Source organism: Dermochelys coriacea, chromosome 1, assembly GCF_009764565.3.
Source record: "Dermochelys coriacea isolate rDerCor1 chromosome 1, rDerCor1.pri.v4, whole genome shotgun sequence".
Classification (NCBI taxonomy): domain Eukaryota; kingdom Metazoa; phylum Chordata; order Testudines; family Dermochelyidae; genus Dermochelys; species Dermochelys coriacea.
Window position 1 is genome coordinate 16,112,587 of NC_050068.2, and position 26,702 is coordinate 16,139,288.

The 26,702-nt window shown below is 40.8% G+C and overlaps 1 protein-coding gene across 3 annotated transcripts in view; it reads right to left on the bottom strand.

The window, feature by feature from the left end:
* Positions 1-26,702, bottom strand: part of TENM4 (teneurin transmembrane protein 4) — a 1,775,651-nt gene that overhangs the window by 244,575 nt on the left and 1,504,374 nt on the right. For all 3 annotated transcript variants that reach the window (XM_043504093.1, XM_038368402.2, XM_043504094.1), the window contains one exon: positions 4,298-4,550. In XM_043504093.1, the coding sequence (XP_043360028.1) occupies positions 4,298-4,550 (253 nt within the window). The remainder of the gene's footprint in view (positions 1-4,297; positions 4,551-26,702) is intronic.

Sequence of the window (26,702 nt, forward strand, 5' to 3'; positions counted from 1 at the left end):
GTACATAGTAGGAAGAATTCTGCTCTCAAATCTGAAGGACAAACCTGAACAATGGTGTCTGGTCTCTGAGAACTCTCATTGAAGTAAAGGGAAGATCTATGGATGTCGGAGATGAGCCACACGTTACTAATCCTCGATGCAGTGCAGTCTCTATTTATTATGTTGCCTCTATTTCTACAACATATCTTATTATCCAAATAGTTTGTTCAGTGGGAGAACAATAGTATCTTGATGTCCAACTGAATTACTAATTTGTTATGCAGCGTCAGCTCATAGAATCATTTACCTGTTTATAAAGGCAATATAATGCCCTTCCAGCTGACCTTTCAGAAGTTACATAACTGTGCACCAAATAATCTTTTTTCTATACAATGTCAATGTGTAGTGTGATGACATCCAGAATCAAGTAACAATGACAGTAGTTTGTGAAACAAGTGAAAGCCTTAACCTACATACAAAGACTTCTTCTTGTGAGTAAATTCTAGATGACCAGTCTGGCTAGGAGCAATAATATGAATTTCTCAATATGTCTATGACAATTAAGTAATATGCAAATAAAACACACTGCTTCACGATTGGAGAGACCTTCACCAGACCTATTATAGTGGAGCAGTATTGATGATATAGTTAAGGATGTGTCAGAGTTTTCAGTTTAACAGGGGGCATAGTCTGGGCTCTAGATATCTAACAGACCACCTCTCTTTCTCTCCATGCATCACTGTAATTGTTAAGATTTCTGATGCTCGTTCTCTCTTTCTCATGGTCCATGGATTTGGACATCTAGGAGCATGATGTTTTCACGGGAGGGCCTATAACTCTGAGGTTACACTACTGATCCCACAAAGTCAGGTTATTATTCATTTTGGGTATGGCAGTAGGTGTCCAGAGACCCCAAGAAGATTTGGTGATCCCATTGTGCTAGTCACTGTACATCCACAAAAGAAGACAAGACCTCTCCTCCAAAGGCCTTACAATCTAAATTAAGACAAGATGCAATAAGGAAGTGTAACAAATAGCAAGAGGGAAGGGGCAGAGGAAAGCCATTATAACAACATGGTTACATAGGCTAACAATGTGCATAATTGGACTGCTATAAATCAACTGAAAGGTGTTTTTCCCCACCTTTTCCTTCTTTAAAAATGAGTACAGTCTGCTAGACCTGACTACTGTTTGATTTAGCCATCATTTTTTGCTCAGTTTCTTCTAGGAGTTAGGGCCTTAGTTGTATATTATGTACTCAAATCCTGAGACAATATGGAAGGAGTATATTTAAAAATAGGTTAGGCCCCCATAGATCCCTGATAGCTAAGGGCCTGATCCTGGAGTAACCTCACTGAAATCAAAGGGACTACTCATAGAAGGGCTGCAGAATTGGGCACAGAATAAGCTATGATGTACATTTCCTTAATAAAGAAACAGCAAGTAAAGTTCACTGCCTGAGTGTATATGAACCAGAGTTGGTACCCTAATAAAATTATTGCAACCGTGGCCAAGTCACATTTACAATACTAACATGTAATTTTGTCCTAATCTTTTAGGGCCAGCTTCTTAGTTGGGTCTTAGTCAGTCCCTGAGAAATCAATTAGACTGAAATGCCATAAAAATGTTAAATTGGGATATAATTTGGCAGTTCAGAGGTGCCTGCGAACATGGCTCTTACCCAGATAGATCAAAATATGCACCTGCTTTTAAAAACAATGTACTCAGCCGTGCTGCTTTGGTGACTCAACTAAGCAGATTCTGCCCTAGAGTGGATGCACACAGCTCCCATTGATCTCAGTGAAAATCCATGAATGCAATGGACTGACAAATTTGTCCCTTAGCTTGATTTTGGGATCTAGTAAATGTTGTTTTCTGTCTGGAATCTATCATGATGGTTTGTTCATCCCAACTGAGGCAGTTAAGTGAATTTATTTGCCCCAGTTTAGCTCCAGAAGACACGTCCTCAGGCTTAGGGAGGGGAAGAAACAGATATCAAGGTTGGGACCAAAGAGAGGCTCCAGTGGCTCTCTCCTTGGGCAAAGGGAATGTAGAATGCAATCTCTGGAGAACGAGGAGATAATTCTGCAAGCTGAACAAGAGCAGAGGCATCTGTCATCAGGGGAAGTCTTGAGTCAAAACTGCTGAGGAGCCTTTGGTGAGGGACCTTGTCAAAGGCTTTCTGAAAATGTAAGTATGCTATATCCACTGGATCCCCCTTGTCCACATGCTTGTTGACCTCCTCAAAGAATTCTAGTAGATAGGATTGTGAGGAAGTGGGGTTGAGGAACTATAATGAGCCCCAGCTTAGAAGCAAACAGATATGGCGGGAGGGCAGAGAATTGGTGAATTGGAAAAATTGTGTGCCTGTTTGTTTGTGAGTGTGTGTTAGGGCATGTCTACACAGTGAGATAGTGTGCAGCAAGCTGAGGTGTAAGCACAGCACACTAACTGGCCACGTGGACTCTGCTACTACACACTAAAAGTTCCCTACGGCACTTTGATCTACTCTGCTTTGAAACAGAAGTCGATCAAAGAACACTACGGAACTTTCACTGTGTGGGATCAGGGCCCACACAACCAATTAGTGTGCAGCAGGCTAGCATGCTGTGGATTTATACTCCAGCTTGCCACTCACTAACTCACTGTCTAGACAAGCCCTTAGTCTGAGTGCATGCACATAGTCAGGATTCATTGTATGTGGGTGTGTCTGTGCGAGAAAGATTGGGTGTGTTCGGGTGTGTGTGTTTTCACTTTTTCTCACTAGCGTCTCTCTTCCCACTGTGAACAGAAGCAGTGGGAAAGGGGCAAGAGAGCTGGAAGCCTCATCTCTTATTCAGAAGCTGCAGCAGCAAAATATCAAGAGTGGGTGAGAGGAAAGTCTAATCAGCCTGGTATTAAATAATGCCAGAGAGCATCCTGTTCATTATCCAAGTAGTTACGGGTGTGTAGCATATCCTGCACAGGAATACGACAGGGAGCATGAACAACCATAAGGGGATACTATTATTATGTTATTAATTCAGTCATATCCAGAATTTCCAGCAAAATCACAGAGAGTCAAAGGGTATGGATCAACCTAAGACTATGTGGGGTTCAATGGTAAGTGTCTATATGCATATAGACAGATCTGACCCTCATTTTAGCCTTCTTATTACTCTGTGAAGCACTTCTTAAACTGAATTCATAAAGGTTTATGTTTGTTGTTCTTCAAGCAAAGAGTGGGTAATTTTACACATTATCCGTTGTGTATACTGTCTTAGGACAAGGTAGGAGCATATCTGTTACCAGGTACCACACAGATCTACAGACCATTTCTAATTTATAGAAAGTTTACTTCTTCATAAATATGAAACTTTAATACTGTCTAGATGTACATCCAAATAAGACCACCTGCCATCACTTCCACAAAACTGGGTGCTTTCATTCTTAGACCTTTGACAGATTTGCTGAAATCTTAGTCAATTTTCTGAGGAAAAAACATTTTAAATGGAGGAAGTTCCTCAGGATAAATAAGGACAATACTGAGACATACAATTATCCAGTACCAGAAAGGCTGGAGACACGTGGAAAAGAACACGAGAAGTTAATGGAAGCAATATTAATTGACTCATGTGCCACCATTCAGTGTTCCATACTTCTAGAAGCAATACTGTAGGATAGTAAAATGCAGCAACATATTCCCCCCTTTCCCATTAGGTCTAACAAGATCAACCTTTCCTGCATTATATATTACAATTATATCTGCTGGATGAGGCACAGCTAGAAGGCTAAATCTTTTCAATATATTGACTGATTTCAGTTTCACAAATAGGATATTGATTTATCCCCCCACATAGGAAGAAAATACATTAAGAAAAAACATTTTTAATCTATGATTCTGGTTTTAATTTTAAATGGGGGGAAAAACTTATAAGCGACTGTTAATATCAATGATATTTTTAGTATATGGAAGCAGAGCAATTTCCTCTTCTCTTAGTTCAAATAAAAAACAGGAGGAATAATACATACAACTTGGAATGCATAATTTAAACATCAGTTCACAAACTGAACCGGTGGCTAAACAGACATATTTTTCCATGTATACTGTGTTGTTGTAGCCATGTTGGTCCCACGATATTAGAGTGGGTGAGACACACAAGCTTTTGAGCTTACACAGACCTGAAGAAGAGCTCTGTATAAGCATGGAAATTTCTCTCTCACCAGCAGAAGTTGGTCCAAAAAATATTACCTCACCCACCTTATCTCTCTACTATTTTTCTATGGCATACACTAAGCTGAATATAGAATACTGTAAATAACTAAAAAAAACCCCTACCTAGTCTCCAGTGGGATGTTGCTGTTGAGTAACCAGTTGTCCTGAGCATGGGCTGGCTCTTGGGTGCTGGCAGGGTGCTCTCCAGAAAGAGAGTGGTCAGTAGGAGCAGGGCTGGGATTGCTACGTGGCGTGAAGTTCCCTCTGTTTAGGGAGTTGATTGAGGCTGCATGATGCTGATTTGGCGTGTGAGTGTGTGGTAGTGGAGGTGGAGGAGTTCGAAGTCTTGAATGGTTCTGAAGACCCGGAGGATGATCTAAAACATAAGTAAGTATTTGTAAGGTTCAGGACTCCAGCCAATGTTCATTTCGCACAAGTAGTTCAAAGAAGTATGAAGACTAAGGGTATGTCTACCCAACAATTAAACACCCGTGGCTGGCCGAGGTCAGCTGACTCAGGCTCGCGGGGCTTTGGCTGTGGGGCTGTAAATTGCTGTGTAGATGTCTGACCTTGGCTGGAGCCCAAGCTTTGCCTGCTCTCACCCGCGTTGCAGCGTCTCAGAGCTTGGGCTCCTGCCAAGCCTCAACATTAACACAGCTCCGTGAGCCCGCAGTCATGCCATGGGTCTTTTATTCCAGTGTAGACATATCGTTAAAGACCACATACACAAAATCAAACTCAAAAGACAAACACAGTCCTGTTCAATAACTTCTAATGAAACATACAATACTTATATAAAGTGAACAGCAGAACATACATTTCATACCAGGATGTTATAAAGGCTTAGAACACTGCAAGAGGTCTGTTCCTATCATCAAATTAGTTCTGATTTACAACTGCAGGTGTAATTGCCATCTTTGTAGTGATGCTGATTTATGATACAGCATGCAAAATATAACCAGCCTAGGTAAATAAAGCAAGGTAAATACACTTTCCATTGAAGTTTGTTCTCACTGCTTTGCCTGAATTCTCCAAGCCTCTAACCGGACCAGAAGATAGAAGTAAAAAATAGAAGAGTTCATTCTGGATTTCAAGAAAGACATAAGACTGTATCAATACACAATTTACAAATGTAGACAGCATAAAAGGAGGGAGAACTACTGAAACAGAGTACAAAAAGGCTTGGGGCATAGATATAGAAGGTGACAGTGAAATGAAACAGATAAGGATGAGGATAGGAAAGAAGAGTCGTACTGGGGCCGTGTTAACGCTACTTTGTTTAAAATTCCAGAGATTGTCATGTGCTAGTGAACAAAATCTGGTGAGGATGAGATTAGGGAAGGAGGGAAGCGAGAGCAAATGTTCCAGAAAAGAACAAACACATGAAGAAAGATTAGAACAGATAAGGATTTTGGATATAAAATAGCCAGTAGATAATTTATTTTTCCCATCTTTTCTGGGAAAATAAGAAAAAAGTAGAAACTGCTAATGGATCTTGTGGGAGATGGATAGCTCAGGGTACTTGGTAATGAGATACAGAATGTTTAACCTCTACATCACTCGTTTCAACAGGTTAACGACTGCAAGTCATCAACATATCATAATTGTATGGTGGCCTATGAGAAATGAGATGGTCATCTTAGCTCAGATCCTGCTAGCCAGGTGTCCATATCACGCAAAAATACCAAAAACGCCATTAATTCATGGTCTCGGAGAGTTCAAGGACTGAATAGCCATGGAAACCTAGAAATGGTACTTCCAGGTTGTCATTGAAGCCCAGGGCAAGGCAATGAAGAGGAGAACTCTTGCTCAATAACAGACACTAGGCTCTTTACAGCAGGGAGCTTTTTTTGTGTTCTATGTTTAAAATAAGAATGGCCATACTGGGTCAGACCAGTGATCCCTCTAGCCCAGCACCCTATCTTCTAGCAGTGGCCAATGCCAGGTGCTTCAGAGGGAATGAACAGAAGAGGCAATCTTTGAGTGATCATTTGTATAGTGGCTAGCACAATGGGGTCCTATTCCACAACTGGAGCTCCTAGGCGTTATATAACATGAATAAAAAATGATAATAAGTCGGATAGATGAAGTTCTCATCTCATTTGTACTCTGAATTTGTTGAGTCTCTTCCAGTCTGGGTTAACAGGCTGCTCCTTTTCACCATTTCAGTACTGACAGATGAATATTTCCAATGGCTGGATTTTGGCTATAAGGCTGCTCCCTCCTATAGCAATCACTTGACATTGAAGACTTATTAGACTCAAATAAAGTGTCTACCAAATTTGCAGTTAACCCCTGTCTAATAATACAGATCATTCAATGGAATCATAGAATATCAGGGCTGGAAGGGACCTCAGGAGGTCGTCTAGTCCAACCCCCTGCTCAAAGCAGGACCAATCCCCAACTAAATCATCCTAGCCAGGGCTTTGTCAAGCCTGACCTTAAAAACTTCTAAGGAAGGAGATTCCACCACCTCCCTAGGTAATGCATTCCAGTGTTTCACTACCCTCCTAGTGAAAAAGTTTTTCCTAATTTCCAACCTAAACCTCCCCCACTGCAACTTGAGACCACTACTCCTCGTTCTGTCATCTGCTACCACTGAGAACAGTCTAGATCCATCCTCTTAGGAACTCCCCTTTCAGGTAGTTGAAAGCAGCTATCAAATCTCCCCTCATTCTTCTCTTCCGCAGAATAAATAATCCCAGTTCCCTCAGCCTTTCCTCATAAGTCATGTGTTCCGGCCCCCTAATCATTTTTGGTGCCCTCTGCTGGACGTTTTCCAATCTTTCCACATCCTTCTTGTAGTGTGGGGCCCAAAACTGGACACAGTACTCCAGATGAGGCCTCACCAATGTCGAATAGAGGGGAACAATCACATCCCTCGATCTGCTGGTAATGCCCCTACTTATACATCCCAAAATGCCATTGGCCTTCTTGGCAACAACGGCACACTGGTGACTTATATCCAGCTTCTCGTCCACTGTAACCCCTAGGTCCTTTTCTGCAGAACTGCTGCCTAGCCATTTGGTCCCTAGTCTGTAGCGGTGCATGGGATTCTTCCGTCCGAAGTGCAGGACTCTGCACTTGTCCTTGTTGAACCTCATCAAATTTCTTTTCGCCCAATCTTCTAATTTGTCTAGGGCCCTCTGTATCCTATCCCTACCCTCCAGCGTATCTACCTCTCCTCCCAGTTTAGTGGATAAACCTTCTGATAGAATATTCCATAGGTCCTGAGGCAAGAGGTTTAGGGTAGACAGAAGGGAACAGGGGACTTTAGAGAAAGGCATAATAGCTGTGAGTAGCAAGTCCTACATAGTCGTTCCAAGAGCTACTGGGATGAGCTCCAGCTTCTCTAGCTAAGTTTTGTAAAGGACTTTGGGAACAAGAGGGACCATTTCTATCCAAGGTTCTCAGATTGAGAGACCATTAACTTGCCAAGCTTTGGGTTCCTAGTACCTAATAGATCTTCAAAGGAGTGTTGGCCAGATTCATAATGAGCACCTATATCTGGTGTGCCCAAGAATGGCAGATCAGAATGAACAAAGTCTCATTGCATTATCACTCCCTGAAAGGGAGATCCTTGTAGCTGAGCCAATCTGTCTGCTGGTTCAGGAGTCCAGCTAGGTGGAATGCAAGACTAGCCTGCAGGTGCAGTTCTGTCCAACATAGCAACTTCTCTGCAACTTCTGCCAGATTCCAGTTGTGCATACCTCCCAAGCTCTGGATAACTCTCTACCTCCAAAAGCTGCATTTTACCTGGTCCTTGGATGCTAAAAAGGCTCTGCACAAAGCCACTGAAGACATTCTGAAGTCTGTCCTGAACCAAGTATCCTCAGTTGACTGGGAGATAAAGGATGTAACCCAGCCTTTCCCGCTGGCTTCCAATGTAATTGCCATAAATTGGAGATTAATTAAGAGCAAAACTGATAAACACAGAGATGTCAAACTCTCTACATCAGATAAATTCTGTCACCAATCTTTGGGTTCTGTGGAATAGTAAGGCCAGCATAATTTGTCTGGAGTGGTGATGGACCCAAGGGACCAGTTACATTAATGAGGATCTGATAACACAGGAGATGTAGACCTTCTTGGGCTGTAGATTGGAGAGATAACTTAATTTTATTTTCCAGATGTCCTGTTTTAGAGATATGCTTCTCTGATGGAAGGACTGTCACTAACTTGGTGTTGAAGAGGGCTCCTAAATATATTAGCTGTTGATACAAAATTGTGAATGAGTCCTGTGTTGGATTCAGAGTCCTTTATTTTCATTAGATTTGGCAAGACTGGCAAAGGACTGAAGTGGTTCCTAGACAGGGACTAGGAGAACTCCAAGGTATATTATAAAAAGCACCAAGACCTGTGATTAGAAAGCAGAGGCTTCTGCCAGAGGTGACGGATCACCTAAGTCTCTTCCATCAAAAAATGTTCTTTCCGAGGAGCACCTCTGAAACCTGGATGAGAACCTTGAGTTTAGGTCAGAAGCAATGAATGTTGTTACAGTCTCTCTGAGTTGACCGCCTTACACTTATTTAGACTTCTTTAGACTCATAAGACTACATTCAAAGGTGATGAATGAGATCTCCACAGGTATCATTACACTAACTCATAATCCCTTATCACTGCTTCTTCTTCTTTGATTCCCATCCACCAGGCTGATGATGGGGCCAAATTAAGTCTTTCCACCACTTTCTAATTTGAACTGTATCTATCCAATGTATCCTTGTTCTCTTCTGTTTCTAGGTCATAGATCTTCAAAGGCGATGCACTCTGGTGTGTACTGCCATATATGGTATCCTTTTGGGATCTATTATTGACATCTGTCAAAACCGTCATAGTCATCTTTCTTGAATATTCTCTAACAACTTTAATTCTTGCCCACGCCATTTTCTCATCTCTTCATTTTTTTTGCAGTCTTCAAACTCTCACTATTCCCCAAGCCCAGTTCATGTCTGCAATCATAATCTTTCATTCGTTGATTTCCCTCATATTCTAGCATTCCAACCCATGCAGCTGTATTGACAGAACAACTGTCTCATATATAAGGCCCTAGTTGAATCAGGGGTTGACTGTCAAATGATTTCGGCTGAGTTGTGGATAAGACATGGAAAATCACGTAAAAGTAATAATGGACCTTTATTAATTATGGTAATTTGGAAAAGCCAGAGAAGACGTATTTGTTTAAGAAAAATTTACTGGAACTATATAAACATTCAAGTATTACGTTATGACTGCTAATTTTTTTGATAACCAGACATTTTGCTGCAACTATATTACAGTAATTAATGCGCAGGCCTAAGAGCTGGAGCCCCGGCCGCACACGAGGCTGAGAGCCAGAGCCCTGGCCGCACACGGAGCTGAGAACCAGAACCCCGTCCGCCCGCGAGGCTGAGAGCCAGAGCCCTGGCCGCCCGTAAGGCTGAGAGCCGGAACCCCGGATGCCCATGGGGCTGAGAGCCGGAGCTCCGGCTGCCCACGGGGCGGAGAGCCAGAACCCCGGCCGCCCACGGGGCTGAAAGCCGGACCCCCAGCTGCCCGCGGAGCTGAGTGCCGGGGCCCCAGCCGCCCAAGGGCTGAGAGCCGGAGCCCCAGCCACCCACGGGGCTGAGAGCCGGAGCCCCGGCTGCCCATGGGATTGACAACAGGCACCCCAGATTCCCGCAGATCTGACAGCCCAAGCCCTGCCATCCACAGGGCTGACAGCTGCCTGGGGCTGACAGCCCAAGCCCTGCCACTGTCAGCTCAGATAAGTAAGTTTCTACTGTACTAATGGGGAAAAAAGTGTGTTGCAAACCTCAGAAATATGCAAAATTGTGGACTGTGCAAAGTAAGTTAATTAAAATAAAAATTGCAGTGGAAAACTAATATTGCAGGTTCCGCAGTATCACAAATTAAGCAGAGCCTTATTAATATATATGCTTTTTGTTTGCATTGAAATGTCTTTATCATTCCAGCTCTTGCAGAGTTTTTTGAATGCAGTAGCAGCTAGTCCAATTCTTCTTTTTATGCCATCTTCACAATTCCCATTCTTTGATACCAGTTCTTCAAGATACACACATTCTTCCACTTCTAGTTCTTTGCCTTTGAGTTTGATCTTTATCTCTTTCTCTTGTCTTCCAATTGCCATAATTTCTGTCTTTTCTGTGCTGATCTTCAATCCAAATTTTCAGCTTTCCCGGTCTACCTTGTCAAAGTTATAGTCTGTAAATCTCCTTGGTTGAATTCTTAACACTAATTACGAACAACTTTACCAATGTGTCAGGGAGTTTAAGCTGGCCTAACATATATACGGATAAGTCAGATGCAAGAGTAAGTTAAAGTAGTTGCCCCTATTTTAACTTATAGTTTCTTCCAGATCCTCAGCGTGTAAAAGTTAAGCCAATTTGTGCTCTTTACATATGGGTACAGTGGGTATAAATAGGTCTTGGGAGTTTAATTGAGTGTAAGGGAATCTGACTTATCCTTAAACTCACCCAAAACTGATAACTCCACAACTAGATCTTCAGACAGGGCCTGGTTGTCCCACATGACTCTCCGCATCATGAGGAATTTTTCTAGGAAAGGGAAGGGATGGTCCTGGCTTGTTTGCCATCCAGGTATATAATAAGGAGGGACTGAAGAAGAACAGATGCAAACCAGGCCCAAGTCAAGTCCTCTAGTACCATGCAGACTGGACCATCAGAGCATACTGTGAGCCTGGTGGATCTTGGGGAATCCCACTTGTTTACAGTGCTGGGAATGGGGTTGGCCATAAAGGGCGCCAGAAAAACTGCATCTCTGGTTTAGACAACCCAGTGACATAGCCAAGCAACTTTTCTCCCACTTCTTCCTCTTGGGAAGAGGCAGCCTCCTTTTTATCTGCAGCAGAAGAACACGTCCAATTTACTGAGAGGTAGAAGGAAGACAGGAATGCAGGCAATGGGCACGCCAACAGATGCAGTCTTGGGACCAAAAATCCAGCCTGCAGGAGAATCCATCTACTTAAGAATACAAGGTGACAAGAAACAGCCTATTAGTCCCAGTCTGGGGGAGAGAAACATAAACAGAGGACTTCAGTTTCTAGGGCTCTCAATCTAGCACCTTTCAGAAGAACTTTTCAAACAAGGGTCAACATACCAAGGGATTCCAAGTCCAGTTATTCCAGTTTTCATTACAAATGATGGCTGGCATTTATAGAAAGGTGCAGGAGGCAGAGGAGGGCAAACAGGTGAATTCTGGTATGCACAATGTGTCTTTTGTAACGTTCCTTTGGTATTGGCTGACTCTTTCTATTGGAGACATTAATTTAAGACTCTGAGTCAGAGCCTATTTCTAAAAAGCTGCTATGTAAATTCCAATTTACACCCTTTTATTGCAGACACATTGCAGATGCTACTATGGATAATGCCTTTGAACCAAGTAAAAATGTGACATTTTTGTTCTCTATTTGCATACCCTCTGTGATTTCTTTGCTAAGTAAAGACAGCACATTTGTCTAACTCTTGTCTGTATGATTTTTCAAGGGATTTTATAGCTTACGTTCCTTTTTCTGACAGTCAGGTACCTTTTCCCCCCAGAAAAGTCTTAATTTTATTCATATACAAATTCTGAACACTTATGTCCTGTCTGAGCATTACTGAACTCGATATACCTTGACTAGGATCACAGCCTATTTCTCTTGCCTTACAATCTTTTTTTTCTTCTCAAATTGGAGACATTAACAAAAAATAAACCTGTAGAAAAAGTAGGCTGTGAAATCCTGGTAATGAAAATCACCGCTGGTGAGCAAGACTTTTGGATGAGACACAAAATCAAGGTTCTGATCGCCTGTGATCATTAAAGATCCCATGCATTTGCTAGGGTAGGAGAGTCCTGACCAAATTCCCATGTAAGAAACTAGAGCTGGTCTACACTAAAAAGTTAGGCTGGCTTAACTAAATCACCCTGTGTGATGTAACTAAGCTGACTTAAGCCCCTGTTTAGACACTTCTTTGTCAACGGAAGAATTCTTCCATCAGTCTAGCTACCACCTCTCAGAGAGGTGGATCTACTACAGTGACAGAAGAACCCCTTTCATCGCTGCAGTAAGTGCTGCAGTTGTGCTGCTGTAGCATTTCTAGTGTAGACAGACCTTCAAATTGTCACTGACCTTTCAAATGAACATGGTATTCTTCACTTCCTGTCCTAAATTCTTGTGTAATATTACTTGCGTGTTAAACAGCTGTCACCTTTTACCCGCTCAGCAGCAGGACTTTAGTTCTGGGTGCAATGATTCTCATATAACACGTATGTGTATATAATATTTGGGGTCCAATTTACATGCTCACTTATTAATACAGGCTTAAGACTGTATTAACTGTTTTGCAGAGTCAGGGACAGGAAAAGCTGTCCCAAGCAGTATAGCCAAGTGCTGCCACTGGATATCAGGGGTTCACAGCCTTTGAATGGATAGTTCTAACCTCTCAAGAACTGCAAGGGATCCATCAGGTTTGAGGGCACCCTTCCCTTGCAGATGTAAGGTGGCCAATACTGAGCCCACCAATGGGACAATTTGGGTGAAGCTCTGAAGAATTCCAAGTAAACAGTACCCCATTTTGTGGCTTTCAACAGCAGAAGGGACAATCCCGCCCTTTATGTGCAGTCAGTATACTGATGAAAATCATACTTAGAATTATAGAATCATAGAATATCAGGGTTGGAAGGGACCTCAGGTGGTCATCTAGTCCAACCCCCTGCTCAAAGCAGGACCAATCCCCAACTAAATCATCCCAGCCAGGGCTTTGTCAAGACTGACCTTAAAAACTTCTAAGGAAGGAGATTCCACCACCTCCCTAGGTAACGCATTCCAGTGTTTCTCCACCCTCCTAGTGAAAAAGTTTTTCCTAATATCCAACCTAAACCTCCCACACTGCAACTTGAGACCATTACTCCTCGTTCTGTCATCTGCTACCACTGAGAACAGTCTAGTGCTTCTGCCTTAAAGGGATGGCAAGGAATATTTGTCAATAGTTTCACCATACATGCTTTTCACACATTTAGATGCAGGGTGCCAGTCAGAATGACAAAGTTCAGTACTCCTACAAGACAGGCTGGCAGTGTGGAGATCTAAGCTGCTGGGGACTTAATGAAGTCTCCAGTGAGCCTCATTTTCACTAATGGGTCTCTAAAGTGTGTCATACATGAAATATGATGGTATTTAATTGTAATAAAACATTAAAAACCTGATTGCTAAAAATGCCAATAGAAATCAAGTTGCTGTTGTAGATTTTTTTTTAACATTAAAATGTCTTTGACTACCACTGGCTTGGTAACCACAGATAAAACAGAACAGAGAGATAACTCAGCTAATGGAGCTTGTAGAGTGAGACAATTTAGAGAGACTTGATAGAGCTCTGAATGAGAGGGATCCAATAAATGTGTACCATAAAAAAACCCAATGAGGAGCTAACACGGGAGAATCTGAATAGCAGATTTGAAACTCTAAGTCCCTTTTGTATTAAAAAAATCTTTATTTTACAATACAGTTCTACTTTGAAAAGAGACTATATTAAAAAGGCATCTTCTGACACTTTAGATTGGCTTTGTAATTGTGTTCAAAAACTTGAGAGACAAAAATGTTTTCACCATTTTTCTCCTGTTTGTCCTGCAGAACCAACACTTCTAGAAGAGAGGGAGATCAGGAGTACAGCGACGAGGGAACAATGGGGATGGTCACACACCTCCAATTAAACATTTGTTGACACATCAATGACTGCATTGATAAACAGAGAAATCCTCCAATCACAAAGGGAAACAAAATAAAAATTAACTGTATTGTACATTTCAGAATTTTTAGGGTTCTATATTTGTTGGGCTTTGAATCATTGTCCCGCTAACAAGAATCAGGACCTTTTTTCATTTGTGCCCTGCTGCTTTGTATGTAATATGTCCCAGCTGAGACACTGGCTGCCCCCAATGATGCACAGAAACTTTCCAATCAAGGAAGAAAAAATGAAACTTTTCTGTGCTAACAAAGGTATTGCAGAGGGCTGTGGGGGGGAAGCAACTGTATGACTTAGAACTTTATACAAATACATTTCAGTAATGCCAACTCTCATGGTTTCATGATTCTTATGATATTTGGTGTTTTTCTTACAGTTCCAGCTCCAGGAGTCAGGTGACCAGATGAAAATCTCAGCTTTCATTTTTTTTAAAAAAATAAGTTTCTACCCTCATGATTGCATAGAAAAGCCTGAAAACATGAACCGAAAGGCTCATAAAATCAGAAGACAAATAAGAAGAACCCAGGAGCCCCAGCCTCATGTCTCATCATCCTCCCCTATGTGTTGAACCTGCACTCTCCATTGCTGGATTCTTTGTTGACTTCTACACTGCTCACACCAGTCTCTTCTTATGCTCCTTACCAGTCCATCAACATCCATGACTTCTCCTCTGCTCTAAGTCCCCTGTTTCCACCCTTTCTCCCCTCTCCTCTCACTATTTCAGTCATTGACTCTCTCCACTTCACACTCCACCTCTCTTGTCCCTCTCTCACATTGCAGGCTCTGCCCAACCAACCCCCAGTGCCGGCTCTTCCCCTTCATCCTCAACACAGTTAGCAGGCCCTTCCCCTTCTGTTCATTTGCTGCAGCCCTCTGGTGGCTTTCACCATGTGGTAAGATGGGAGCTCTTTGGGGCAGGCACCATCTTATTTAATGACTTGTGTGTGCAACACCTAGCGTCGGGGGGCCTCATCCCTAATGGGAACCCCTAGGCATTACTGTAATATAAATAATCATAAAATATTATTTGTAACGCTTTTGCCATTGGTGGGGGCTGGTTAGATGCAGTTTCCCTATCACAGAGGCAGCAGCACAGAGGCCACGGCTGCAAACGTGAAATTTAACCTGCTTGCCTAAGACTCAGGCTACTCTTGGCTGAGAGCCAGAAAATGGGAGTGGCTTGGAGCCAGAGGGGGAGGCAAAGAGGCAGCCTGATCAATGGGTGTCACATCAGCCGCTGTGCGCAGCCAGGATGAACTGCAGCCCATCTCTTTTGCTTGCCCAAAGCCCAACTGAATGTGTGACACTTGGAATGCATGAGGGGAGGGCTGCATGCTTGAGGGCCACACCAGATATGGGACCCAGGGCAGGTCTGCCTCAGGACTAGTGTAGTGACCAAGCTGTTACTCCACTGCCACTCTGCCATATGGCAGAGGATTCCTTCCCCCAGAGAAACCACCTATAGCAGCAGTTCTCAAACTGTGGGTCGGAACCCCCTTTGAATGGGGTCACCAGAGCTTGGTTAGACTTGCTGGGGCCCAGGGCTGAAGCCCAAGCACCACTACCCTGGGCCGAAGCCAAAGCTCGAGGGCTTCAGCCCTGGGTGGCGGAGCTCAGGTTGCAGGCCCCCTGCCTGGAGCTGAAACCCTTGAGCTTCAGCTTTGGCCCCGCTGCCCAGAACGGTGAGACTCAGGCTTTGGCCCACCGACCCGAGGCAGTGGGGCTTGGGCGGGCTCAGGCTTTGGTCCCCCATTCTGGGGTCATAAAGTAATTTTTGTTGTCAAAAGGGGGTCGCAATGCAATGAAGTTTGAGAACCCCTGACCTATAGCAATCTGCTCAAATGAGGCACTCAGCTACTTTGATGATGGGCACCATACAAAAAGATAGATTAGATAGCTACAAAGAACCTGGCAACTCAGGAATGGCTCAAGGGGAAAGATTAGCCAGTGATGAATGCTGTTCTTCTGTGGTTCCCTCATTGTTACTTGAGAACTGCAAATCAGTGATATAACTTCAGTGTCCCCTAAAGTTTTGAGAAACTAAGATACAGATCCTCAAAGTATGTAGGCTTGTTACTTTCACTGATTTCCTTTCAGGATTTGGGCCTAAACCTCTCATTAAAAATCAGATACACCAAATGTTACCTAAAAGCATATTCTTTCCCCTAAGATATGTTTTTACACAGTGTAATAAAATACATATTTTGTGTTAGCAGCATTTGTGCTATTAGCTGTCACAATGCTAGTCTACAAAGTAACACCCTTCTGAAATTTCATAGATGAAATCAGATGAACTGACTTAAGCCTCTATTACAGGGGTCGGCAACCTTTCAGAAGTGGTGTGCCGAGTCTTCATTTATTCACTCTAATTTAAGGTTTTGCGTGCCAGTAATATATTTTAATGTTTTTAGAAGGTCTCTTTCTATAAGCCTTTAATATATAACTAAACTATTGTTGTATGTAAAGTAAATAAGGTTTTTACAATGTTTAAGAAGCTTCATTTACAATTAAATTAAAATGCAAAGCCTCCCGGACTAGTGGCCAGAACCCGGGCACTGTAAGTGCCACTTGAAAATCAGCTCGCATGCTGCCTTTGGCACACATGCCATAGGTTGCCTACCCCTGCTTTATTAAGTAGCGGATCAACAAAGGGAGTTTACCTTAATGTTAGCAACTTTCTTGTTTTACAAGTCAAGTAATGAAATGGTAAGTAGCTAGCATCTCATCAAGGGAGGTCGCTAGAGACCTACTGCTCCGAATGTGTAGTTAAATCCTCTACATTTTCAAATGCACATCCTTAAGAAGTTCATTCTGTTTCTGGAGATATTACCAGTGACAGGAGTATTCCCTAGTAAACTTCAAAGGGTTTCAGATCAGAATTTTTACCAATAACACTTTTCAGTCCTGTGTCTCACACACAATGTTTTACTATGGGCTTAAACATGCAACAAAGCACACTGGCATTTTGTGCAGGATAAACCTCTACAAATTAACTTTCTGTGCCCACTAATATTATAAAATGTAGCCTTTTACAAAATGATCAATTTGTCCTTCCCAAAAACCCCAAGTATCTGAAAGCAGGTGCAAATTAAGCATGTTCTGATACATTACAAAAATAACAAACAAATACATACAATAATGAAAGGTGAACTAGATTTGTACAAAAAGAAAAGGAGTACTTGTGGCATTTGTACAGTTCAGCATGTTCATCTAAACAGGCAACTTGAGACCAAGTTGGTGCCATGGGATCTTCAAACAGCTGTTGCTTGGAAGACCAGATGCCAGAGAAGTTGTTAAAATGTAACAAATACAGTAAATTTTCTGCCTGAAACTACTTATAAGTGTCCCTGTGAATGCTGCCAACCAGCACTTACTATCATTTTGGGTACTGTTGGCAAAACTACACATACCAGAATCAGCAGACAATAGATGGAACAAACTTTCTGACTACTGAAGGCTAACCCTGATCTCCTGCAGCACACCATTTGCAAAATCATAATTATTTCCCACTTTCTCTTCTTCCAGACAGAAGGTTCTGGTGGCAACCACTAGCAAATGAGAGAGGACGGATTAAAAACCCTACAGTGGACAATATGACTAAAACAGAGAAACAAAATGAACCACTATAATGTCATTGATTGACAAGTCTAGTCTCTGGTACAACAAACTCAGGGCTTTATCAACTAAGAGAGCCTCATTCTGAAATGTTCCCATGCTAGTTCTAAATAGATGTAATTTCATTGGCTTCAATGGACATAATTCTGATTTACACACATGTAAGTGACACTGGAATCAGGCCCATGTTGATGTTCTATGTGCAAGTTTAAAACTAGCTTTAGTTTTTACTTAGCTTCAGGGAGGAACAATCTTGCAGATTTGTGCTTACAGAAAACAGTTTCTGCACAATACCAAGTTCAGTCCAACTATCTTCCCTACGTATTTCTCTACTTAAATGTGTATGTTACAATCTATTCTTTTATGTGGCAAAGTGCTTTTTGCAAAAGAAAAATATTGATTTTTTGGGTTTCAATCAATATTTTTTTTCAATGTTGTGCTGTCGGGCTTCTGCTCTCAACATATTCACAGGGAGTTTGGATGATTTTTTGTCCATGAGTAAGTGTGACTGATTATGTCACATACTGTACAAATAGTGTCCTTAAAGACTCTTTGCTATCTGAAGCCAATGATATTCAGATTGCAAGCTAGTGATGCTCATCACACAAGTTAATAAAAGTGCACCACAGGCCATCTTAAAAAAAGACAGAGGCTTATTTACTATTATTCCATAGATTCTAAGGACAGAAGGGACCATTTTGATCATCTAGTCTAACATCCTACGTAAGACAGGCTATAGAACTTCTCCAAAATAACTCCTAGAGCAGGTCTTTTAGAAAACATCCAATCTTGATTTAAAAATTGTCAGTGATGGAGAAACCACCATGACCCTTTTGTAAATTGCACCAATGATTAATTACTCTCACTGTTAAAAATTTACAACTTATTTCTAGTCTGAATTTGCCTAGTTTCAACTTTTCGTCCCTGGATAGTATTATCTCTTTCTTTGCCAAACAGAAGAACACATTATTAAATATGTTTCCCATATAGGTATTTACAGACTGTAATAATAGAATCCTAGAAATGTAGGACTGGAAGGGCCCCTGCACTCAAGGCAGGAAAGTATTATCTAGATTCTCTAGACCAATGGTGGGAAACCTGCGGCCGTCAGGGTAATCCACTGGCGGGCTGCGAGACAGTTTGTTTACATTGACCGTCCCGGCCGTGGTTTGCCGTTCCTGGCCAATGGGAGCTGCAGGAAGCTTATGCATCCACCTTATGGTGCTCTATCTAGGTTGTATTTCCCTTGTTTGTTTATGATGTCATGCAAGACAGTATCAAAAGCCTTATTAAAGTGAAGATATATCACATCTACTACTTCCCCCATATCCAGAAGGCTTGCTACCCTGTCAAAAAAAGCTATTAAGTTGGTTTGAAATGATTTGTTCTTGGCAAATCAATGCTAACTGTTACTTACCACCTTATTATCTTCTAGGTGTTTGCTGGGTACTGAAGTTAAGCTAACTGATCTGTAATTTCCCAGGTTGTCCTTATTCCTCTTTTTATAGATTGGCACTATATTTGCCCTTTTCCGTCCTCTGGAATCAATCCTGTCTTCCATGATTATTTGAAGATAATAATTAATTGCTCAGATACCTCCTTAATTAGCTCCTTGAATATTCTAGGATGCATTTCATCAGATCCTGGTGACTTGAAGACATCTAACTTGTCTAAGTAATTTTTAACTTGTTCTTTCCCTATTTTAGCCTCTGATCCTACCTCATTTTCACTGGCATTAAGTTAGATGTCCAATTGCTACTAAACTTTTTGGTGAAAACTGAAACAAAAAGTCCTTTAGCACTTCTGGCATTTTCACATTTTTGCTCCTTCCGCCTTATTGACTAATGGGCCTACCCTGTCCTTGGTCTTCCTCTTGCTTCTAATGTATTTGTAGAATGTTTTCTTGTTCCCCTTTATGTCTCTTACTGGTTTAATCTCATTTTGTGCCTTGGGCTTTCTAATTCTGTCCCTCCATACTTGTGTTATTTGTTTATAATCCTTTGTTTATTTGTTTATATTATTTTGACCTAGTTTCCAGTTTTTATATGACTCTTTTTTGAGTTTCATATCATTGAAGATCTCCTCATTAAGCCAGGGTGATCTCTTGCCATACTTTCTACCTTTCCTACATAGTGGGATAGTTTGCTCTTGTGCCCTTAATAATGTCTCTTTGAAAAAATTCCAACTCTCTTGAACTGTTTTTCCCCTTACCCTTGCTTCCCATCAGATCTTATCTACCAACTCCCTGAGTTTGCTAAAGTCTGCTTTCTTGAAATCCATTATCTTTATTGTGCTGTTTTCCCTCCCATTCCTTGGAATCATGAACTCTACCATTTCATGATCACTTTCACCCAAGTTGCCTTCCACTTTCAAATTCTCAACTAGTTCCTCCCTATTTGTCAACATCAAATCTAGAACAGCCCCTCTCTTAATAGCTTTGTCCACTTTCTGAAATAAAAAATTGCCTCCATCCAACACATTCCAAGAACTTCAGCCCTTAATGTTCTCTTCTTTAGTAACTAATTTTAGTAACTAAGTTGTTACTTTTATTGAACAAACTTTTGTTGGGGAAGGCACAAGCTTTCAAACTACACAGGTCTGGGGAAAGAAATCAGAGTATCTGAACTAAATACAAGTTGGGACAGATAATTTGCATAAGGGGTAACACATTTTGTAGGAGGTCACTTGAGACAGAGTAACAGGGCAATAAGGATTAGATTGTTATGCAAGAGGGGTTTGAAATGGGCCATTAGCAGGCAGGTGTGTACTACAGATTGGTGTAATGAGCCATGAAACCATATTCCCGTTAAATCCATGTTTTTTAGTGTCTAGTAGCATTATGAATTTCAGTTCCCAGGCTTGTTTTTTGAAGGTGTTGTGCAGGTTTTCCTTTGAGGACAAGTATTGAAAGATCATGTATGGAATAATCACTTTGTGAAAAGTATTGGCCCTGTGAGATACGGTGTTTTTGTTTTTTTATCCTTTTTCTGTGAGAGTTCATTTAAGAGCATAGTGATTTGTCTCGTTTCACCCACACAGTTGTTACTGGGGCATTTAATGAACTGGATGAGGTACACCACATGTTGTGATAGGTATGTGTAGGACCCAGGAATCTTGAAAGGTGTGTTGAGGGGGTATTCATCACTATAGCAGTAGAGATATGTCTGCAGGTAATGCGTCTGTTGTTCTGGCAGAGTCTGATGCCACTTTGAGTTGGTGTGTTCTGCTTTGTGAGGAGCTTGCTTCTGATAAGCAGCTTGGTGGGGTTGGGGGGTGGGTCTTTCATACAGCAACATGTGAAGAGAAATAGAAAAATGTAACTGTAAAAGCACACAAATGCCATGAGATTTAAGGGAAAGTGTAGTGTATTCCTTGAATATATTTGTAACTTTTTTTTTTAACGGAGTCAGTTTCAAGTCAACTGTGGCAAGGATAACTGAATTACATCCCCCTCTCCCCTTAGCTTTTCTTTCTTTCTAGTCTGTTGAAACTCTTCCACCTCCAGACACCAAAGAAAAACATTCATCTTCCCTCCCCCAAAAGTTAAAGAAGTTAGTATGAATGGTTTTAAACAACACCCCTTCGTCATGTTAAGGTTGTATTCAAATAATTTTGGGGGAAAAAAGGAAATGTTAATGATATAACAATAGATGGTCCATACACAATATGTTGCTAAATACTGTTAATTCTGTATTAAGATATGTACACATACATGTCAAGACAATATCTTATTACAAATGATCCAAAATATCAATAAATAAAATCTAAAAGGTTGACTGAGGCCTTGACTACATTAGAAAAAGTTTGCAGATATAGCTATACCTGCGAATCCTCCTGGGGGAGATACAGCTTATATTGGCAACAGTCCTTTTGCCAGTAACTATGTCTACAACAGTGTTCCCTCTAATTTTTTCCTCCATGTTTGGAATGAATTTTGTTATGTGCACCATATTGAGATTATGTGCAGATATGCGCCCCCAGTAGAAACCAAAAACCTAGATATAATATATATTTTTAAAAAGTTACCATAGGGATAATTACTCCAGCTAGGACAGGTAAGGCATTTTAGAACTCACTACTCAAAGAATTAAATTTAAGCACAAGAGAGAAATAAAAATTATGAAATGCATAGACAAGTCAAAAAATGAAAATAACACTCTGAAAGAAGTATCAAGAAGTAACAACAACAACAATACAAGTATGTATTGGGAGGTGAGTGTGACAGAGTGTGTGTGTGACAGAGACACACACGGTGTGTGTGAGTGTGACAGAGACACATACCGTGTGTGACAGAGATGCACATTGCCCCTTTAAGTACGCTGACTGCACTTTAAGAACGCTGACCTTTTAAGGAGATCAGGAATTTCAGATATAGCAGCAGCTGCCAGCAAGCTCCCTCTGTCCTGAGCCCTGTCGTGTTTCCCCCCATCCCGCTCTGTGGAGATGGGGTACAGGGATGAGGGGAGAGGGACACCCCTGATATCAGCAGCCCTCTCCTCTTCCTCTCCCGCACTCTGCACAGCAAGTAGGAGACTTCTGGGAGCAGCTCCAAGACAGAGGGCAGGAGCAGCACATGGCAGTGCGGGAGGGACACCTGAACTGCATAGCACCTGATAGTCTGCTGGGCGGCCATCCAGACGCGCAGCTTACAGGGAACTTAGGTCTACACTAGAGATTCTGCCAGCATAGCTATGTTGGCGAGAGGGATGATTTGTTCACACCACTAACTAACACAGATAATCTGGCAAAATGTGCAGTGTAGGCCAGGTCTGTGTCCCTTTAACAACAAGACAATTTTTCCTCCCCTAAAAAATGCAAAACAATAGTCTACATACTGATATATCCATTAACAGTCTCATCTAATTCTGCCGCACTCTTGTGACTTGGCAGTACTAAAATCAAATTGTATGGGCAGATCCTCAGCAGGTGTAAATTGTCATCACTCCATCAATGGCACTATGATGCCAGTTAAGGATCTGCCCAGCATTGTATAATGTGTACAGCAGTACAGGGATCAAGTCACTGCATAAAACAAAAAGATCCAGGGAGAGATCCTCAGCTCATATAATTTGGGCAACAGCTCAACTGAAGTCAAGTGAGCTATACCAATGTGTGCCAGCTGAATGTCTAGACTCAAATACTTACGATGAAGGATTTAAGTGCTCCAGAAATATTTAAGAAAACTACTGTATTCATTATTTAAATAATACATGTGCAATAGCAGGGCTGAATGTCGCCCTCCGAGGTGCATAGAATTCAATTAAGCCAGTGAGTCACAGTACATACATCTAAGTGCAGGATTCTACCACACACTTTTCATTTGTCTGCATCCTGGGCTTGTGAATGAAGCAGTCTCTGGAAATACACAATTCCATATTTCACCAGAAAGCGCTTATATAATGTGACATGATGTGCGGTAGCACAATACTGATGAGCACTAACTCTTAATTATTTACTCTTGAGAAAGAAAGGGGGAAATATGACATCAAGAGCAAGAGAAATAAAATATTTAAGGTCCTTGCTAGAAACCAGGAAATCTCTCAGAACTTTGTGCCAAATTCTGCACACGCTTGATTCCCAACCAAGCTGAGTGGAGTCACAGGCCCTCAGCTCAGAATTTGGCCCATTTGGCTTTCCAGCTCATCAGTTTTCCTTTGCATTTTGTTGTCACCTCCTCTTTATCTCTCTTTTTTTATTTTGCTGCCCATAAAAGTTTAAACAAAGCCATTTTTGTTAAATATCTGCAAAGGCCAACATAAAGTAGTGGCAATTCTCTTTGACAGCTGCGACTCTGATGTGAAGTCTGTCACAGTGATTAATACCTAGCTCCCCCGCCACATCCACCAAATACACAAAAGCCTGACTGATTTCCTTTGCAGAAAACCATGGGTGCAGTTAAGTGTAAAATTTCTCTGCACAGGTGGAAAACCTTATTCCCTTTGACACATGAATCTGATTTGTGAGCAATGGGCTCTGTGACCTTTCCGTTTAGGTTCTATCTGACATTCTAGAACCATGAATGACAGAAGGCTGTGCTTCAAATAATTCTGAAACAGATACAAAAACATTTATATTTTTATTAACACTTGAAGAAGCCACTAAAAGAAAATCAAAACTATGAATCTGTCAAGATACCCCACAGTAATATTGTGCTTTGCTGAAAAGAATGCCATGATGGAAGGTCAACATAGTTTATTTGGTCTATCTGTCGATTTATATGGTCCCCATTACCACAACATCTGAGTGCCAACTAACTAAAATCCTTCCATCCAAAAAATAAAATATTCATGCTATTTATTCTCATCCATCGTGTTCTTGCGTTTGTTTCCACTTCTTGTAATATAACATGTGATTATTTCTGGCATATCATGAATATACACCAATAAACTATAAATACACACACACACACACACATTCACTGAGCTGTATTCTTGGATCATAAGGATATTTACACACATGCTCTGACGGCTAAAGTTTTTACTCTTTTCCTTCTGAATATGTGCTTGTATACCTAGCTATCTCATTAAAGACAGACAGACATAAATATGTACATGAAATGTTTTTCAAAATCTGTATTGACTAATGAACAGGGAAATAGTTAATATTTCTTAATCTTTCCTAACTTTCATTTCCTTAATCCTCTGCAAACTCTACGTACTGGCATCATGCTGAAAGGAACTTAAATTTTGGGGAACTGACTGATTTAAAAACAAATCTAGTTTTTGACAGAGCATCTGTTACAGACTGTCCTGACAATATTTTAAATGTGCCTTTAAAATAAAACAAGAATTTTTCAGCACTTTTGTTGATGTTTATCCGGATCTTTACAACAAAGAAGAAACTGAGGGAAAATGAAACCGGCTTTACAGAATGTGTTGCCAAGTTAACAAAGTAAACTGGGGGAAAAATAGGAAAAAATAATTTTTTTTTCTGTTTGTCAGAGTAAACTTAGATGTAATGTAATTTTTGAAGTTGATGCTTTGAAAGGTATGGAATGGGCATAATCCTACAAGCTACCACATGCAGAACCACTCACTGGATCAATGGTAGCTCTGAACCTACCGAGGGGGAGATTTTCAGAGGCACACCTGGCAATTAGGTGCTAACTCCCAGTGAAAGTCAATGGGAGCTGGGCACCTAGCTGCCATCTGCAAGTTTGAAAATTTCACCATGGGAATTTCGAGTCCTGTATTTTAATAGTGCTCCTGGAGCAAATTTAGATTGTTCAATAGTCATGTATTCTGCGATACTCTCATATTACACTTTGGCATGAAACATGAGGCTAAAAGGGTTAGACAGATTGCCATGAAATGTGAACTTTCTCAGGTTCATATTGTTACTTTGTGTAAAAACTCTTGACATTTGCCAATATAATTTAGGAGCTTTCTTAAATGTGGAAATACGTTAATAGTTTTCTAAGTATTTTGTAAAGCAAAATGTTGATTTTGAACAGCTTACAAATTAAGGCCCTGATTTTGCAAAGACACACATACATACTTAATATTATGTGCATGATTATCTTCAATAGGACTAATTAGATGCATAATGGTAAAACCATATGCAAGTATTTGCAGGATTGTGGACTAAAAAAAATAGCCATTGAGAGAAGGGGACACTGAATTCTGTGACCTCCTTACGCATTTTAACTCAATATGAAACTTCAGTTCCCTACACTGGTAGCGATTTGTTGTGCAAAGCAATTTACTTTCATATCGGAAGCATGTGCTATAAAATTGATACCTCCTCTAACTTCCTTTAACAATATAAATCAAGTTCAGTACTAAACCCCATTAAAATACTGCCTCCCTTTTTTAGAAACAATCTTATTAAACTATTTTACTATTTGCCACAGGCACCAAATGGCACCACTCAGGGAAAGTGACAAAAATTTGCTTTAATTACAGAGATAATAATAAAGATATATTTTATTATCTGTAACTCAAGAAGTGCATGTGCAGGTTTCTTTCTTTTTTCTTTAAAATGACTGAAACACAATGTGGAATAGGCCCATAATAAACCCAGCCTATAAATTTAGCAATAGGATGAATAAACTGATTGGAGGGTTTTTTTAAACCTAACGTAATACATGCAATTCAGTCTGTTGTAAGGGATTTTTTTTGAACATTCATTTAGAAAGTGGAGGTACAATAATTGAATAAAGTAATTTAAATTAATCGTGACTGGAATTTTGTATGTACAGAGGTTGAACTTCATGGCATATATAGAAATATTACTATAGAAACTAAATTACTTACTTTTATCTCAAAGGATCCTAAAGCACTTTATACATTTACTAAAGTGATATACAAAACCTTAGAAAGGAATCACTTAACCCATCACTGAAATTCAGTCACCTCTATAGTAGACGTGACAGCTGTTGAATTGGGCCTAACATCTGGGGTGAAATCTTGGCTCCATTGAAGGCAATAACAAAACCCTCATGGACTTCAATGAAGTCAGAATTTCACCCCTCATGTTTTGTAAAAAGTACCAGGGGAATTTTAATATCAACAAGTAGCTGGGACTTTGTTTTACTTTTAATACATACTACATGATTACCTCCCCAGCCTTCCCCTTTCCTTTAATTTCAATGATCAAGACAATGTGGGGATGGATCTGTGTGTAAGTTTATTAATCAAACAGCCTATATCCTATCTATATAACCTCTTGGAAAACATTGCATAGAAACTCTTAGGGCAATATACTGCCTGTGAGCTTTAGCAGAACTCCTCTACTATCAATACTGACCTTGATCTGCAATGCAACCTGCCTGACATCAGTGGTAGTTATGTACACAGAGTAGGGGGCCGAATATGGTTCTTAATGATCAGTTTAGAAACAGTTTAGAAACTGTGGATGCACTGAGAATAGTCAGTATTTGATTCTGTATTACAGTAAACCAAATGGTTTGGGTTTATAGATGTGATGTGTGAGGAGAGGTCAGCAGCAGTCTGACAAGAGCATTGAATTGAAAAAACACAAAGGTTCCACCTAACCAGAGAAAAGAAAAGAAAATGTGAGCCAGAGCAGGGTTGGCTGGGATGGAAGGGCCATTAATATGGCGATCAGAAAGTTTAAGTCACACAATGAATTACACCTAGCATGGAACATGAAAGGCAAGAAGAAGAGGTTTTTAAAATTAGGGCTGTCAAGCGATTAAAAAAATTAATCGTGAT